The 14,919-nt window shown below is 38.0% G+C and overlaps 3 protein-coding genes across 5 annotated transcripts in view; 2 read left to right on the top strand and 1 right to left on the bottom strand.

Annotated features, from left to right (window-relative positions):
• nbeal1 (neurobeachin-like 1) overlaps positions 1-1,799 on the top strand; it is a 43,156-nt gene extending 41,357 nt beyond the window's left edge. For both annotated transcript variants that reach the window (XM_056370466.1, XM_056370467.1), the window contains one exon: positions 3-1,799. In XM_056370466.1, coding sequence (XP_056226441.1) covers positions 3-107 — 105 coding nt within the window. In that variant the 3' untranslated portion in view covers positions 108-1,799. The remainder of the gene's footprint in view (positions 1-2) is intronic.
• A 1,005-nt stretch (positions 1,800-2,804) lies between these two features.
• On the bottom strand, positions 2,805-7,123 carry LOC130165311 (uncharacterized). 2 transcript variants are annotated; one of them, XM_056370468.1, is made up of 8 exons: positions 6,848-7,123; positions 6,677-6,714; positions 5,623-5,763; positions 5,440-5,508; positions 4,262-5,295; positions 3,967-4,104; positions 3,165-3,276; positions 2,805-2,988 (listed from the first exon to the last, which is right to left on the bottom strand). In XM_056370468.1, exons 2-8 carry the CDS (start codon positions 6,711-6,713, stop codon positions 2,915-2,917), a joined length of 1,605 nt encoding a protein of 534 aa, XP_056226443.1. In that variant the 5' UTR covers position 6,714; positions 6,848-7,123; the 3' UTR covers positions 2,805-2,914. The 2 variants fall into 2 exon arrangements, with proteins under 2 accessions (XP_056226443.1, XP_056226444.1); XM_056370469.1 differs by lacking the exons at positions 6,677-6,714; positions 6,848-7,123 and adding an exon at positions 5,854-5,923.
• Positions 7,124-14,630: 7,507 nt separating this feature from the next.
• Positions 14,631-14,919, top strand: part of fdx1 (ferredoxin 1) — an 8,001-nt gene continuing 7,712 nt past the window's right edge. Inside the window, exon 1 of the mRNA XM_056370054.1 lies at positions 14,631-14,919. This exon is cut by the window's right edge and continues 222 nt beyond it. The gene's annotated coding sequence lies outside the window, so the exon portion shown is untranslated.

The following is a 14,919-nucleotide window of genomic DNA, read 5'->3' as shown; positions in this document are numbered from 1 at the left end:
AGATGCGTTCGGGCCAGATCGCACGGAAGCTGTGGGGCTCCAGCAAGAGACGGACCCAGATCTCTTCAGAGGAGACGGTCTACAACACCCAGCACGACCACAACTGACCCACCCATGTCCCCTGAGCCCTAAACCCCACCCCCCACCCACCCCCCACGCACATCCTACATTCCTGTCACCCACTTCGCCTCCATACTTGTCAAACGCCACACACGTCGCCTCATTCGGTCCCTTCAGTTCCTCCTGCAGTTTAATGGGCTGGTGTGCAGCTGTGTTGCGGCGCTAGAGCATCAGATATCAGAAAGTCTGCACGTTCATGCGTCATGATCGTGCTTTGTGCGTGTGTGTGTGTGTGTTCTCCTGCTTTGGATTGACCGTATGGCGCTGGCGCTGTGGTTCAAATCCAGAAGTAGCGCCAGCCAGCCTCAGCGCCACCACGCCGCTCTCTCTTCATCCTGTAAACAACATTCACACCATCCTCCACCATACTGTTTCTCCAGCAGAGGCACTGTGTGTTCTCCGACCTGCTCAGCTGAAATGCGTCAGGATCGGTCAGCTAACTGCTCTCTTGTATGTCTGTGTATATATATGTGTGTGTGTGTGTGTGTGTTACCATGCTCCGTCTCAAAATATAGTTTCAAGTGGCCTTTTCACCCCCCCCCCCCCCAGTTTGCCTTCGACGCAGACAGGCGGGCCTGTGCTCTGTAGGCCGAGACTTTTCATGGTTGCCTCAAAGCTGCCACACAGCAGCCTTATGCAGTAAGACGGCTCCATCACTCATAAGACCAAACTCTCTGCCTTTTCCATTGGATTTTATACATGTATGTGCGTTTGTGTGATTTTGTATTTTTTTTTTATTTGTTTTTGTATTGTGGATTTCTTTTTTTTGTTGTTTTCACTTTTGGTTCTTTTTTTTTTTTTTTTTTTTTGACAAATTTCTGCATGTGCCCAGAAAACTTGGCATCTCTTCGTATGCATGGTATTTTTTTGTCCATTTTGAGATTAGGTAGCGATTGAGAAGGAAGGAGTCTTTTTATTTTTATTTTTTAAGTTAGGATAATAGCTGACTTGTTCTGTTTGAAACGTAAAAAAAAAAAAAAAAAAAGCGGAAGATAGCATCTGTCTTTAATGTTAGGATATCGCTTAAGATATAGTTTTGTATGAAAAAAAAAAGAAAAAATCACTACACTACAGGTGAAACACTACATCAAGACAACAAGCTTCCACGTGACGGTTTATCACAGCAGCACAGAGAAAACAACTTCAACTCCTTATCTCAATGCTTCATTGAATGTTTTTTTAAGTTACTTGAATCTGTGTTTTGTTTATTTATAAGTAAAAGTAGCAGTTTTCTGTCTCCTGAACGCAGACACACGCTCAACTCTTCTGACTGTTCAGACACCTGTGAAAGAAGGAGAAAGAAGAAATCCTCAAGGGCTTTACGAGATGTCAGTGTTAGCAGCAATACAGCTCCTTCATCGGGTGCCTGTCGACGCTTTCTTCCCGCATAGGTTGCTCAACCAGCCCTCTGCTGTACCTCCAGTCTTCCTGTAGCTTAACTGGGAGAGTAAATGTACCCCGACCCCCTTCCCACCCCCCTTTCCCCCACAGCTGCCTTTAGCTCTCACCCTTACCTCTAACTATCATCCTTTCTTATTTTCGCATCTCATTCTCCTCCCTGCTCATTGTGACGCGACTGATTTCAGAGGAGTTTTTCCTTTTTTCGAGGGGCATCAAGAAGGTTTGCACGCCTTGTTTATGTCGCTTTGGAGATGTGTTGTTCGTGTGTGTGTGTGTGTGTGTGTTGTGTGTGTGTGTGTGTGTGTGTGTGTGTGTGTGTGAATGTGATTTCTTTTCTCTGAATCACAACAAAAGCCACAGTATGAAGCTTCTGTGGATGAGACTGTGTGATTCATCATTTTTGCACCCTACTCGTGTGTGTGTGTGTGTGTGTGTGTGTGTGAGGACATGCTGATGATGCATGTGTTCATTTATTTTTTTATAGCCAAATTCTTGATTTCATCATACATGTTGATGTGGTGTCTCTGATTGTGTGAACCATGGCAGCCCCTGATTGTTGTGGCTCACTGACGGGTTTGGCATTGGACACAGGGTTGCCCTAATGGTTCTCTCTCTCTCTCTCTTTTGTGATTTTGTATTAAGTTTTTATTTAAATGTCACAGCAAGGTAGTGCAAAGACCAATCTGTGTCCTTCTTTAAGACATTTCTGTGAAAGGTGTTTTTCAATGTAATTTTTTTTTCTGTCTTCATCCACATTTGTCATGACGACAAAAGACCACTGTTTATTGAGTTGTTCCACGACTGCAACAAACGGAGTGCCTTTATCCCCAGTGTGGTGTTAACATAGAGCTAGGTTATCTGTCATTTCTGAAGCTTCTCGTCCCCGTAAATCCAACAACGAAAGCAGCATTCCACGAGTTAAACCTCCGCAGTGTGAACGGGAACCAAGAATATAGGACTTCAAGGCAAAATCAAAAAGTACTATTTTGTGTCTTAGCAACTCTTCTCTGTGACTGTCACCAAATGGATGTGTGTATATCTGTGATTATTTATGAATACAGTATATAATGTACAGCATGATTTTTATTTCAGCGTATTTGAAATGTACTTTTGCACTTTCCAGGTACTAAATTGTAACAAATTGTTTTAACTTGGCTCCCTAATCTGTACAAACTGCTTTGTATACACAGTGGAAAATGATCATTAAAGTCTTGTCTAAATTTAAATGTGATTGTGTGTGTCTGAATGAAGAGTGGCTGAGGTAAGAACTGAGGTAAACAAACGCATATCAAATGTTTTATTGAAGGAAGACATCCCAAAGTAATGAAAACAATGTTGACTGCGAGAACAAACCAAGATGGCCGCTCTCTCATGCTGTGTCTCTTTGTGGTCTTCAGGCAGTGATTGGGTACGAGCAGATGGACGCTCTCTCCAGTTCACAATCAGCTGCTGTCCACCAGCTCTCATCTGCAAGACAGGGTAGGGACACATTTATTAAAGACCTGACATTTTTTTTAAAGATCATTTAATAAGATTGGGACAGAGCCCAACATGTCCGGTTACTGGCATTTAAAGTATTTCTGCTGTTTGTGAATTCTGAGAATGTGTAACTGTGTAAAAGGGACAGAACAAAGAGGTCTTACCAATTTTGAACATCTCCAGACAGACAGGTTTGTCAGTGTGAATGTTGGGGTGTCCCGGCATCCAGTCGCTGTAAGTCCACTGTGATCCGTCTACCCATGATGCCTGCTGGTTCTGAGGTGGGCAACACACACACACAGTGAATGTAGCAGCACCACACTGTAATAATACTCTTAACATGCTTAAATGTCCTGTGTGTAAAGTGAAATATTATCATCAAAATGTACTTAAAATGGAAAGATAATTAGAAGCACACAAATAATGTGGTGGAGTAGAATATTATATTTCCCTCTGTAATGTTGCAAAGTAAAATCTAAATGCAAATAATGCAAGTCTCAAGTACATAATATGGAAAATAAAAATAAAGTCTTGTCTAACTTTCCCATTTCACTTTTTTTTTTTTTTTTGCTTTCTGGCCTCCTTTAGTGACAAGACAGAAACAGATGGAACATTTTTAGATAAAAGTTCAAGAGTCAATGTTTTACCAAGGTAAGAAAAACACTATCTGTCCTGTTGATAACGTATCTGATGACACTCTCCTTGGCCTCCATCGGGTGCCACTGTACAGCGCCAGACTGCTGACGTCACAGTCGGTAAGCAGCTGAGTAATAGTGGAGATAATGTCAATCTATTATTAATCCTGTCTTTTAGAAGATAATATAATGAGAATTTACTAAACTGTTTAAGATGTTTTTGAGAGGGAGTCTGCGTACTGGTCCTGATGGGAGGTTTTCACTGCTGCTATTTTCAGAAAAACAAACTGTCCTCCTTCTCTCTCAGAATATCAGTGAGGGGGATTCTTGCCTCGATCATGCCTCCCAGCCAGGTCAGCACAGGGTTGTTCTCACCGCCCTTGGTCACCAGGGAAACCAGACGGGCATGTAGGTCGCCGCTGGTTACAGATGCGAGTTCAGCATTTGGGGCAACAGATCTGCATGAGAACTGGAAGCAAAGGACCCGGCAAAATGTGAACTTTAATTAATTAGAAGAACCACAGAAGTTTAGTCAACAAAAAATTATTGGTGTCATTAACAATCCACTGAAAGTTTAAGGCAGAATCGCCCTCCTTATCTCTTGCTGAAATGATAGATTGTCTAACCTGTGCGTCCTCGAAGGCCATCGGTGTGGGGTTGAACTCATAGCAGTTTCCATTTATGACCTCTCCCTTACATGCCACTGCCTGTGTTTGGATCCCAGAGGAGGGTTCAGTGCCCTGTCTGAAACTACCTGGGATAGACATGAAGGGTTCGGTTCCCTGCTTAAAGCCCTCTGGGATATTATGAACAGGTTCTGTTCCCTGTCTGAAACCAGCTGGGATAGACATCAAAGGTTCCTCTATTAGACTATCAGACATCATGGGTTCAGTTCCCTGTCTAAAACCATCTGGGATCGACATGAAGGGTTCAGTTCCCTGTCTGAAACCATCTGGGATCGACATCATGGGTTCAGTCCCCTGTCTGAAACCATCTGGGATCGACATCATGGGTTCAGTCCCCTGCCTGAAACCATCTTGGATCGACATCATGGGTTCAGTTCCCTGCCTGAAACCATCTGGGATCGACATCATGGGTTCAGTTCCCTGCCTGAAACCATCTGGGATCGACATCATGGGTTCGGTCCCCTGCCTGAAACCATCTGGGATCGACATCATGGGTTCAGTTCCCTGTCTGAAACCATCTGGGATCGACATCATGGGTTCAGTCCCCTGTCTGAAACCATCTGGGATCGACATCATGGGTTCAGTTCCCTGCCTGAAACCATCTGGGATCGACATCATGGGTTCAGTTCCCTGCCTGAAACCATCTGGGATCGACATCATGGGTTCAGTTCCCTGTCTGAAACCATCTGGGATCGACATGAAGGGTTCAGTCCCCTGTCTAAAACCATCTGGGATCGACATGAAGGGTTCAGTCCCCTGTCTAAAACCATCTGGGATCGACATCATGGGTTCGGTTCCCTGTCTAAAACCATCTGGGATCGACATCATGGGTTCGGTCCCCTGTCTGAAACCATCTGGGATCGACATCATGGGTTCGGTTCCCTGCCTGAAACCATCTGGGAGTTGAGGAGCAGAGGGTTCCTCCACTCGCACCCAACCACTACCGCTCCTCTGGACTGGAACATCATCAGAGACTGGAAGACATCAGGCCTTTAGATTAGACAGTGATGATGATAGTTTGTTGATCACATAAAAGACAAAAATATGTGGTTTAGAGAAGAATAAGTTATGTCTGTCTTCCTATAAACTGTGATAATTTTACTTAATGGTTTCCTCACTCTCTTCTTTCAGCCATTGTCTTCTCTCCATCTCTCCAAATCCATTCCCAAGAGTGGGCTGAATGAAAGCTGGAAGAGAAAATGTAAAAATGAAGTAATTGCATTGCACCTGTTAAGTTTCTTTCTTAGGTATGTGGCTAATTAAAACACCCAAGTCGGGTTTGACAATGTGTTGCAACTTACCCTCTCTCGTGTCCATCTCACTGATGTCTTCTTCCACCAGGCCAGAGGGCTCGGTACCTTGTCTGAAGCCGTCAGGGAGCTGGTAGGTTGAAGATGTCTCCTGCAAACCTCTAGGGGCTGCGATTGGGAGCGCCCGGAGGCCTGTGAAAGGTACGGTTTTATTTTAAAATTAGCTGTTGCCGATGAGGTTTTTAAAACACCATTCGCACTGATGATCTATGTTCGTGCCACCTTAACTGAATGTAACTCTTCCAGCTGTGGTTGCTCGTCCTGCTTGTTCAGTGTTAGAGATGCTCATGCATACCAGCTGAGAGATAACTGTTGAGCCTTTTATATCAATTATTAACTATTGTTCCAGAATAATACATAAGACCCAGCTTTTCTTTAACAGTGCAATAAATCAATGATGGTCAAAGTCTAATTTCTGTAGAGCCACAGGGGAGGTCAATTGCTCTGATTACATTATTGTTTACCACAGTTTTGCTGCGAAGGCAACAACCCACAAACCCAAAATTAATTATGACATATATAACTAGGACTGTCAAACACAATTAATATGTAATGAAATCAGTCAATGTTTGAATAGTTTTTCTCAAATTCTGGTTTAATTCCTGATGTTCTTTCTATGGAGCAGTGACATGTTTCTCCACAATAACCAGTGTTCTGTCGAAAGCCTCTAATTAGAGATGGAGAAAAAGTAAAAACATGAGTAATATGGAGGAGAAAATGAAGTTGAAATTGATTTATATTAGATTTAATTTAGGAGATGTTGATTTTGTGATGTTAAAACTGAGCTAAATGTAAAAATGAATATGAAAATCAAATCAATAGATATTTTATTATCTCTGTGATCACAAGCTTTTATTCTGTAATTTCCACACAATGGTGATTCACATTATCTGCCAATTAAAGTGTTCGATAAGTCCAGTAACATAAAATAAATTCTTAAACAGATATTAATTGATTAAGACTTATTACGACTACTAGTTCTATTACTGTTACTAGTTCATGTGTCAAATGAACAGAACAGCAATGACAGATGAGGTGATCTTACCTGACACTGTCAGGAACAGCAGCACTAACTTGAACATCCTGCAAAAATGAACAGAGCAACTTTTCACATATGTTTTAAGACAGTTTTCTCCTCTGTCTGCACAAACACAACCTATCACATTAGCTGTTGGTTTCTCTCTCTCTGCTGCTGTGTGTCCTGTGTGCCACTTACCTGAGACGGCAGCGACGAGCACTGAGCAACTCGGAAAGAAAGGGCTACTTATTACTATCTCACTGTCTTGATTGTAAAACCCGACCCTGATAAGAACACTTTAAATTGGATTATTTATTAATCTGCATCTCCCACAGATGATCACTGATATTTGATGCACTTTGCCCTTTGGTGTCGCCTGATAAAGTTTTGAACACAATTCTGATATGACGGCAGTGCAACCAGTTGATCTGTGATGTAAACAGCAACACACTAAACTGCCAGTTTTCCTTGACATCCTTATTATACTGTACACATCCTGTTTTCCAGGTCTTGTAAATATATTGAAGGTGAATGGCACTTGGTTTAATCAAGGGTAACTCAATCAATATTTGTGAATGTGGACAGAGAGTAGAGATTACAACAGATATGAACTGTTGGTAAATGTGACAGCGAAGGTCACTCAATGTTGTTTTTTGGGGGGTGGGTTGGAGTGTGTTGATGTTGTTGATAGTGCACACGTACCATCACCACTATGTATCAGTACTGTAGACCTAAGGGTGTAGGTGGGAATTCAGGGCCCTTAATTCTCAGTCTTTAAAATGGTAAAAATCTACATGTTAAAGTCTTAAGATGCAGTAGGTCATGTGGATTCATCAAAATCAAAGTACATAATTTAGATAAAGTTTTGATTGAATAATGAGACATAGATTGTCATGTATTTGTGACTTTTTAGAGTGATTCAAAGTGTTCCTATCATGATTAAGTCATAGTGTGAAAGTTCATGGTTGTGTGTGGCATCTGATTTATTAGTGCCACGGGTGCTCAGCTCTGAGGCACTCCTCTACAGCTAGAATAGCTGAGAGGAATGCCTCGGGGCATAGTATAGTAAGGCATAAAAATGCCAAAAAAAGTCATATTCTAGTAGAGCATAAAAATGTCAAAAAACGTCATAGTATAGTCAGGCATAAAACGTCACAGTATACTAAGGCATAAAAATGTCAAAAAACGTCATAGTATAGTCAGGCATAAAACGTCACAGTATACTAAGGCATAAAAATGTCAAAAAACGTCATAGTATAGTCAGGCATAAAACGTCACAGTATACTAAGGCATAAAATGTCAAAAAACGTCATAGTATACTAAGGCATAAAAATGTCAAAAAACGTCATAGTATAGTCAGGCATAAAACGTCACAGTATACTAAGGCATAAAATTTCAAAAAACGTCATAGTATACTAAGGCATAAAAATGACAAAAAAACGTCATAGTATACTAAGGCATAAAAATGTCAAAAAACGTCATAGTATAGTCAGGCACAAAACGTCACAGTATAATAAGGCATAAAATGTCAAAAAATGTCATAGTATACTAAGGCATAAAAATGTCAAAAAATGTCACAGTATAATAAGGCATAAAAATGCCAGAAAACGTCATAGTATAGTAGAGCATAAAAATGGCACAAAACGTCACAGTATAATAAGGCGTAAAAATGTCAAAAAACGTCATAGTATAGTAGAGCGTAAAAATGCCAGAAAACGTCACAGTATAGTAGAGCATAAAAATGGCAAAAAACGTCATAGTATAGTCAGGCAAAAAACGTCACAGTATAGTAGAGCATAAAAATGTCAAAGAACGTCATAGTATAGTCAGGCAAAAAACGTCATAGTATAGTAGAGCATAAAAATGTCAAAGAACGTCATAGTATAGTAGAGCGTAAAAATGCCAGAAAATGTCATAGTATAGTAGAGCATAAAAATGGCAAAAAACGTCATAGTATAGTCAGGCACAAAACGTCACAGTATAATAAGGCGTAAAAATGTCAAAAAACGTCATAGTATAGTCAGGCACAAAACGTCACAGTATAATAAGGCGTAAAAATGTCAAAAAACGTCATAGTATAGTAGAGCATAAAATGTCATAAAACGTCACAGTATACTAAGGCATAAAATGTCAAAAAACGTCACAGTATACTAAGGCATAAAAATGACTAAAAAACGTCATAGTATACTAAGGCGTAAAAATGGCAAAAAACGTCATAGTATACTAAGGCGTAAAAATGGCAAAAAACGTCACAGTATACTAAGGCGTAAAAATGTCAAAAAACGTCACAGTATACTAAGGCATAAAAATGACTAAAAAACGTCATAGTATACTAAGGCGTAAAAATGGCAAAAAACGTCATAGTATACTAAGGCATAAAAATGTCATAGTATAGTAAGGCATAAAATGCCAAAAAAAGTCATATTATAGTAGAGCATAAAAATGGCACAAAACGTCATAGTATACTAAGGCATAAAAATGTCAAAAAACGTCATAGTATAGTAGAGCATAAAAATGGCACAAAACGTCACAGTATAATAAGGCATAAAAATGACAAAAAACGTCATAGTATAGTAGAGCATAAAAATGTCAAAAAACGTCATAGTATAGTAGAGCGTAAAAATGCCAGAAAACGTCACAGTATAGTAGAGCATAAAAATGGCAAAAAACGTCATAGTATAGTCAGGCACAAAACGTCACAGTATAATAAGGCGTAAAAATGGCAAAAAACGTCACAGTATAGTAAGGCGTAAAAATGGCAAAAAACGTCATAGTATAGTAGAGCGTAAAAATGCCAGAAAATGTCATAGTATAGTAGAGCATAAAAATGTCAAAAAACGTCATAGTATAGTCAGGCAAAAAACGTCACAGTATAGTAAGGCGTAAAAATGGCAAAAAACGTCACAGTATAGTAGAGCGTAAAAATGGCACAAAACGTCACAGTATACTAAGGCGTAAAAATGCTAAAAAAACGTCATAGTATACTAAGGCGTAAAAATGTCAAAAAACGTCACAGTATAATAAGGCGTAAAAATGCTAAAAAAACGTCATAGTATACTAAGGCGTAAAAATGTCAAAAAACGTCATAGTATACTAAGGCGTAAAAATGGCAAAAAACGTCACAGTATAGTCAGGCATAAAACGTCACAGTATACTAAGGCATAAAATTTCAAAAAACGTCATAGTATACTAAGGCATAAAAATGACAAAAAAACGTCATAGTATACTAAGGCATAAAAATGTCAAAAAACGTCATAGTATACTAAGGCGTAAAAATGCCAAAAAAAGTCATATTATAGTAGAGCATAAAAATGCCAAAAAACGTCATAGTATACTAAGGCATAAAAATGACAAAAAACGTCATAGTATAGTCAGGCACAAAACGTCACAGTATACTAAGGCATAAAAATGGCAAAAAACGTCATAGTATAGTAGAGCATAAAAATGCCAGAAAACGTCATAGTATAGTAAGGTGTAAAAGTGGCAAAAAAACGTCATAGTATAGTAGAGCATAAAAATGTCAAAAAACGTCATAGTATAGTAGAGCATAAAAGTGGCAAAAAAACGTCATAGTATAGTAGAGCATAAAAGTGGCACAAAACGTCACAGTATACTAAGGCGTAAAAATGCTAAAAAAACGTCATAGTATACTAAGGCGTAAAAATGCTAAAAAAAGTCATAGTATACTAAGGCGTAAAAATGCCAGAAAACGTCATAGTAGAGCATAAAATGGCAAAAAACGTCATAGTATAGTAGAGCATAAAAATGCCAGAAAACGTCATAGTATAGTAAGGTGTAAAAGTGGCAAAAAAACGTCATAGTATAGTAGAGCATAAAAATGTCAAAAAACGTCATAGTATAGTAGAGCATAAAAGTGGCAAAAAAACGTCATAGTATAGTAGAGCATAAAAGTGGCACAAAACGTCACAGTATACTAAGGCGTAAAAATGCTAAAAAAACGTCATAGTATACTAAGGCGTAAAAATGCTAAAAAAAGTCATAGTATACTAAGGCGTAAAAATGCCAGAAAACGTCATAGTAGAGCATAAAATGTCAAAAAACGTCATAGTATAGTAGAGCGTAAAAATGCCAGAAAACGTCACAGTATAGTAGAGCATAAAAATGTCAAAAAACGTCACAGTATAATAAGGCATAAAAACGTCATAGTATAGTCAGGCACAAAATGTCACAGTATAATAAGGCGTAAAAATGCTAAAAAAACGTCATAGTATACTAAGGCGTAAAAATGCTAAAAAAAGTCATAGTATACTAAGGCGTAAAAATGCCAGAAAACGTCATAGTAGAGCATAAAATGTCAAAAAACGTCATAGTATAGTAGAGCGTAAAAATGCCAGAAAACGTCACAGTATAGTAGAGCATAAAAATGTCAAAAAACGTCACAGTATAATAAGGCATAAAAACGTCATAGTATAGTCAGGCACAAAATGTCACAGTATAATAAGGCGTAAAAATGCTAAAAAAACGTCATAGTATACTAAGGCGTAAAAATGTCAAAAAACGTCACAGTATAGTAGAGCATAAAAATGGCACAAAACGTCACAGTATAATAAGGCGTAAAAATGACAAAAAACGTCATAGTATAACAAGGCACAAAACGTCACAGTATAATAAGGCATAAAAATGCCAGAAAACGTCATAGTATAGTAGAGCATAAAAATGGCACAAAACGTCACAGTATAATAAGGCGTAAAAATGCCAAAAAACGTCATAGTATAATAAGGCACAAAACGTCACAGTATAATAAGGCATAAAAATGCCAGAAAACGTCATAGTATAGTAGAGCATAAAATGTCAAAAAACGTCACAGTATACTAAGGCATAAAAATGACTAAAAAACGTCATAGTATACTAAGGCGTAAAAATGGCAAAAAACGTCATAGTATACTAAGGCATAAAAATGTCATAGTATAGTAAGGCATAAAATGCCAAAAAAAGTCATATTATAGTAGAGCATAAAAATGACAAAAAACGTCATAGTATAGTAGAGCATAAAAATGTCAAAAAACGTCATAGTATAGTAGAGCGTAAAAATGCCAGAAAACGTCACAGTATAATAAGGCATAAAAATGACAAAAAACGTCATAGTATAGTAGAGCATAAAAATGTCAAAAAACGTCACAGTATAGTAGAGCGTAAAAATGGCAAAAAACGTCACAGTATAGTAAGGCGTAAAAATGGCAAAAAACGTCATAGTATAGTAGAGCGTAAAAATGGCACAAAACGTCATAGTATACTAAGGCATAAAAATGTCAAAAAACGTCATAGTATAGTAGAGCATAAAAATGGCACAAAACGTCACAGTATAATAAGGCATAAAATGTCAAAAAACGTCACAGTATACTAAGGCATAAAAATGACTAAAAAACGTCATAGTATACTAAGGCGTAAAAATGGCAAAAAACGTCATAGTATACTAAGGCATAAAAATGTCATAGTATAGTAAGGCATAAAATGCCAAAAAAAGTCATATTATAGTAGAGCATAAAAATGACAAAAAACGTCATAGTATAGTAGAGCATAAAAATGTCAAAAAACGTCATAGTATAGTAGAGCGTAAAAATGCCAGAAAACGTCACAGTATAATAAGGCATAAAAATGACAAAAAACGTCATAGTATAGTAGAGCATAAAAATGTCAAAAAACGTCACAGTATAGTAGAGCGTAAAAATGGCAAAAAACGTCACAGTATAGTAAGGCGTAAAAATGGCAAAAAACGTCATAGTATAGTAGAGCGTAAAAATGCCAGAAAATGTCATAGTATAGTAGAGCGTAAAAATGTCAAAAAACGTCACAGTATAGTAGAGCGTAAAAATGCCAGAAAATGTCATAGTATAGTAGAGCATAAAAATGTCAAAAAACGTCATAGTATAGTCAGGCACAAAACGTCACAGTATAATAAGGCGTAAAAATGGCAAAAAACGTCACAGTATAGTAGAGCGTAAAAATGGCACAAAACGTCACAGTATACTAAGGCGTAAAAATGCTAAAAAAACGTCATAGTATACTAAGGCGTAAAAATGTCAAAAAACGTCACAGTATAATAAGGCGTAAAAATGCTAAAAAAACGTCATAGTATACTAAGGCGTAAAAATGTCAAAAAACGTCATAGTATACTAAGGCGTAAAAATGTCAAAAAACGTCACAGTATAGTAGAGCGTAAAAATGGCAAAAAACGTCACAGTATAATAAGGCGTAAAAATGACAAAAAACGTCACAGTATAGTAGAGCGTAAAAATGACAAAAAACGTCACAGTATAATAAGGCGTAAAAATGGCAAAAAACGTCACAGTATAGTAGAGCGTAAAAATGGCAAAAAACGTCACAGTATAGTAGAGCGTAAAAATGGCACAAAACGTCATAGTATAGTAGAGCATAAAAATGACAAAAAACGTCACAGTATAATAAGGCGTAAAAATGGCAAAAAACGTCACAGTATAGTAGAGCGTAAAAATGGCACAAAACGTCATAGTATAGTAGAGCATAAAAATGACAAAAAACGTCACAGTATAATAAGGCGTAAAAATGGCAAAAAACGTCACAGTATAGTAGAGCGTAAAAATGGCAAAAAACGTCACAGTATAGTAGAGCGTAAAAATGGCATAGTATAGTAGAGCGTAAAAATGCCAGAAAACGTCATAGTATAGTAGAGCGTAAAAATGTCAAAAAACGTCATAGTATACTAAGGCATAAAAATGGCACAAAACGTCACAGTATAGTCAGGCAAACAAATGCCAAAAAAATACATATTATAGTAGAGCATAAAAATGGCAAAAAACGTCATGGGATTTATTAACCCTTAGGGGTCCCTCTGTCCTTTTTTAGACATTTTCTTTACTTTTCTTTTTTGATTTGCTGATCATTTTGGCTGTTACAGATGAAGGTATGGATTTCTGCAAGAAAGTTTATTTTTTTACATATTTTTAAAATCTAATGTCAGTTACTGTTACAGGTCTATTATACACTGGTAACACATTTTGTACCCTCTGGGGTTCCTTGCGTCCAAAAAAGGACACACAAAGAAAATGATATAAAATTATCATATATCAATATTTTTTTCTGCTTTTTTGCATAAATCTCTTAAACCACTTCAGTTCTGCTCAGACCTACCAAATGATTATTAGTTTTCAGGATTTTAACCCTTTAAATGCCAGTTTGAAGACATGTTGCCTCTTGTTTTATTAAAAAAAACACAACACAGAATATGAGATATTTCCCACATAATACATGATGGAGGGATGTGACATTGTTTTATATCAGAGTCTTTTATATCAAGACATTTCTCAAAACGAGAATATGATCAGGGTGACTTTTGAACACTGGAAATAAATCATGTACTCATCCCGGCAGTAGCCCCTGTGGCACTCAAAATTTCCCTGGAATTTTCTAGTTTTTTCTATGATCCCCTTGGCAGAGGAGAGGAGTGTGGAGGTCCAAAATGTGGAAGGGTTTGACCTTTATTGGGCAACAATTTGGAGTTTCTCGATTTCAAACACAGTCACACGACGGGGCGGTTGCACTTGCTTAAGTGAATGTTACCATAGCCAAAATTGCTCTAACTCCGCTCTGCCGGCTGAACCGGTATATCAAAACGAGCGTAAAAACTCACCCTGACTGGCAAACAAACTTACGCAAGCACGTGGAAGACACGGGGCCGTCGCTGTTAGCGGTATCAAGCTAACGATAGTTAACAAGCACACAGCAGGAAGCTTGGTAGAAGAGCCTTCAAAATAAAAGTAACGCACAAACAATTCATATGAAATTAAAACTAATGTGTATCGAACTACGATAGTGACACTTTCGGGATCTTTTATAAAACATATATCTAATATATTTAAACCTCTGGACCGCGTGGTGTCTGAAAAAGTTGCAGAACGTGTTTTGCTTAAGCTTTTATTTTTTTGAATTCCTGACAGGAAGTTGTTTTATTTTGCCCACCATAGTTTTCCTTGCCAGGATGTGCGTAAGGGAGCCCTCATATTTTAGAGTTGACCACAACCCTGTGCAGTGTATTTGTAGACGATAGCATCTACCTACTTGGCGTTTTTAACGAATTACCACAAGACAACTAACCAACAGACGTGTGATTTCTATCCGCGAGCAGTTGCCATAGGTAACAGGTTATGCAATGAGCGTGAAAGGGACAGATTGACATTTTGCAGCTTAAACAAGCTAGCTTAGCAAGCTAGCTCGGCTAGTTAAGGCAAACAACTCTTGAGTTTCTCTCCGCTGGGAGGCGAAGAGCTCGACAC

This window comes from Seriola aureovittata, chromosome 24 (assembly GCF_021018895.1).
Source record: "Seriola aureovittata isolate HTS-2021-v1 ecotype China chromosome 24, ASM2101889v1, whole genome shotgun sequence".
Taxonomy (NCBI): domain Eukaryota; kingdom Metazoa; phylum Chordata; class Actinopteri; order Carangiformes; family Carangidae; genus Seriola; species Seriola aureovittata.
This window is presented reverse-complemented; position numbering and strand designations above follow the sequence as displayed.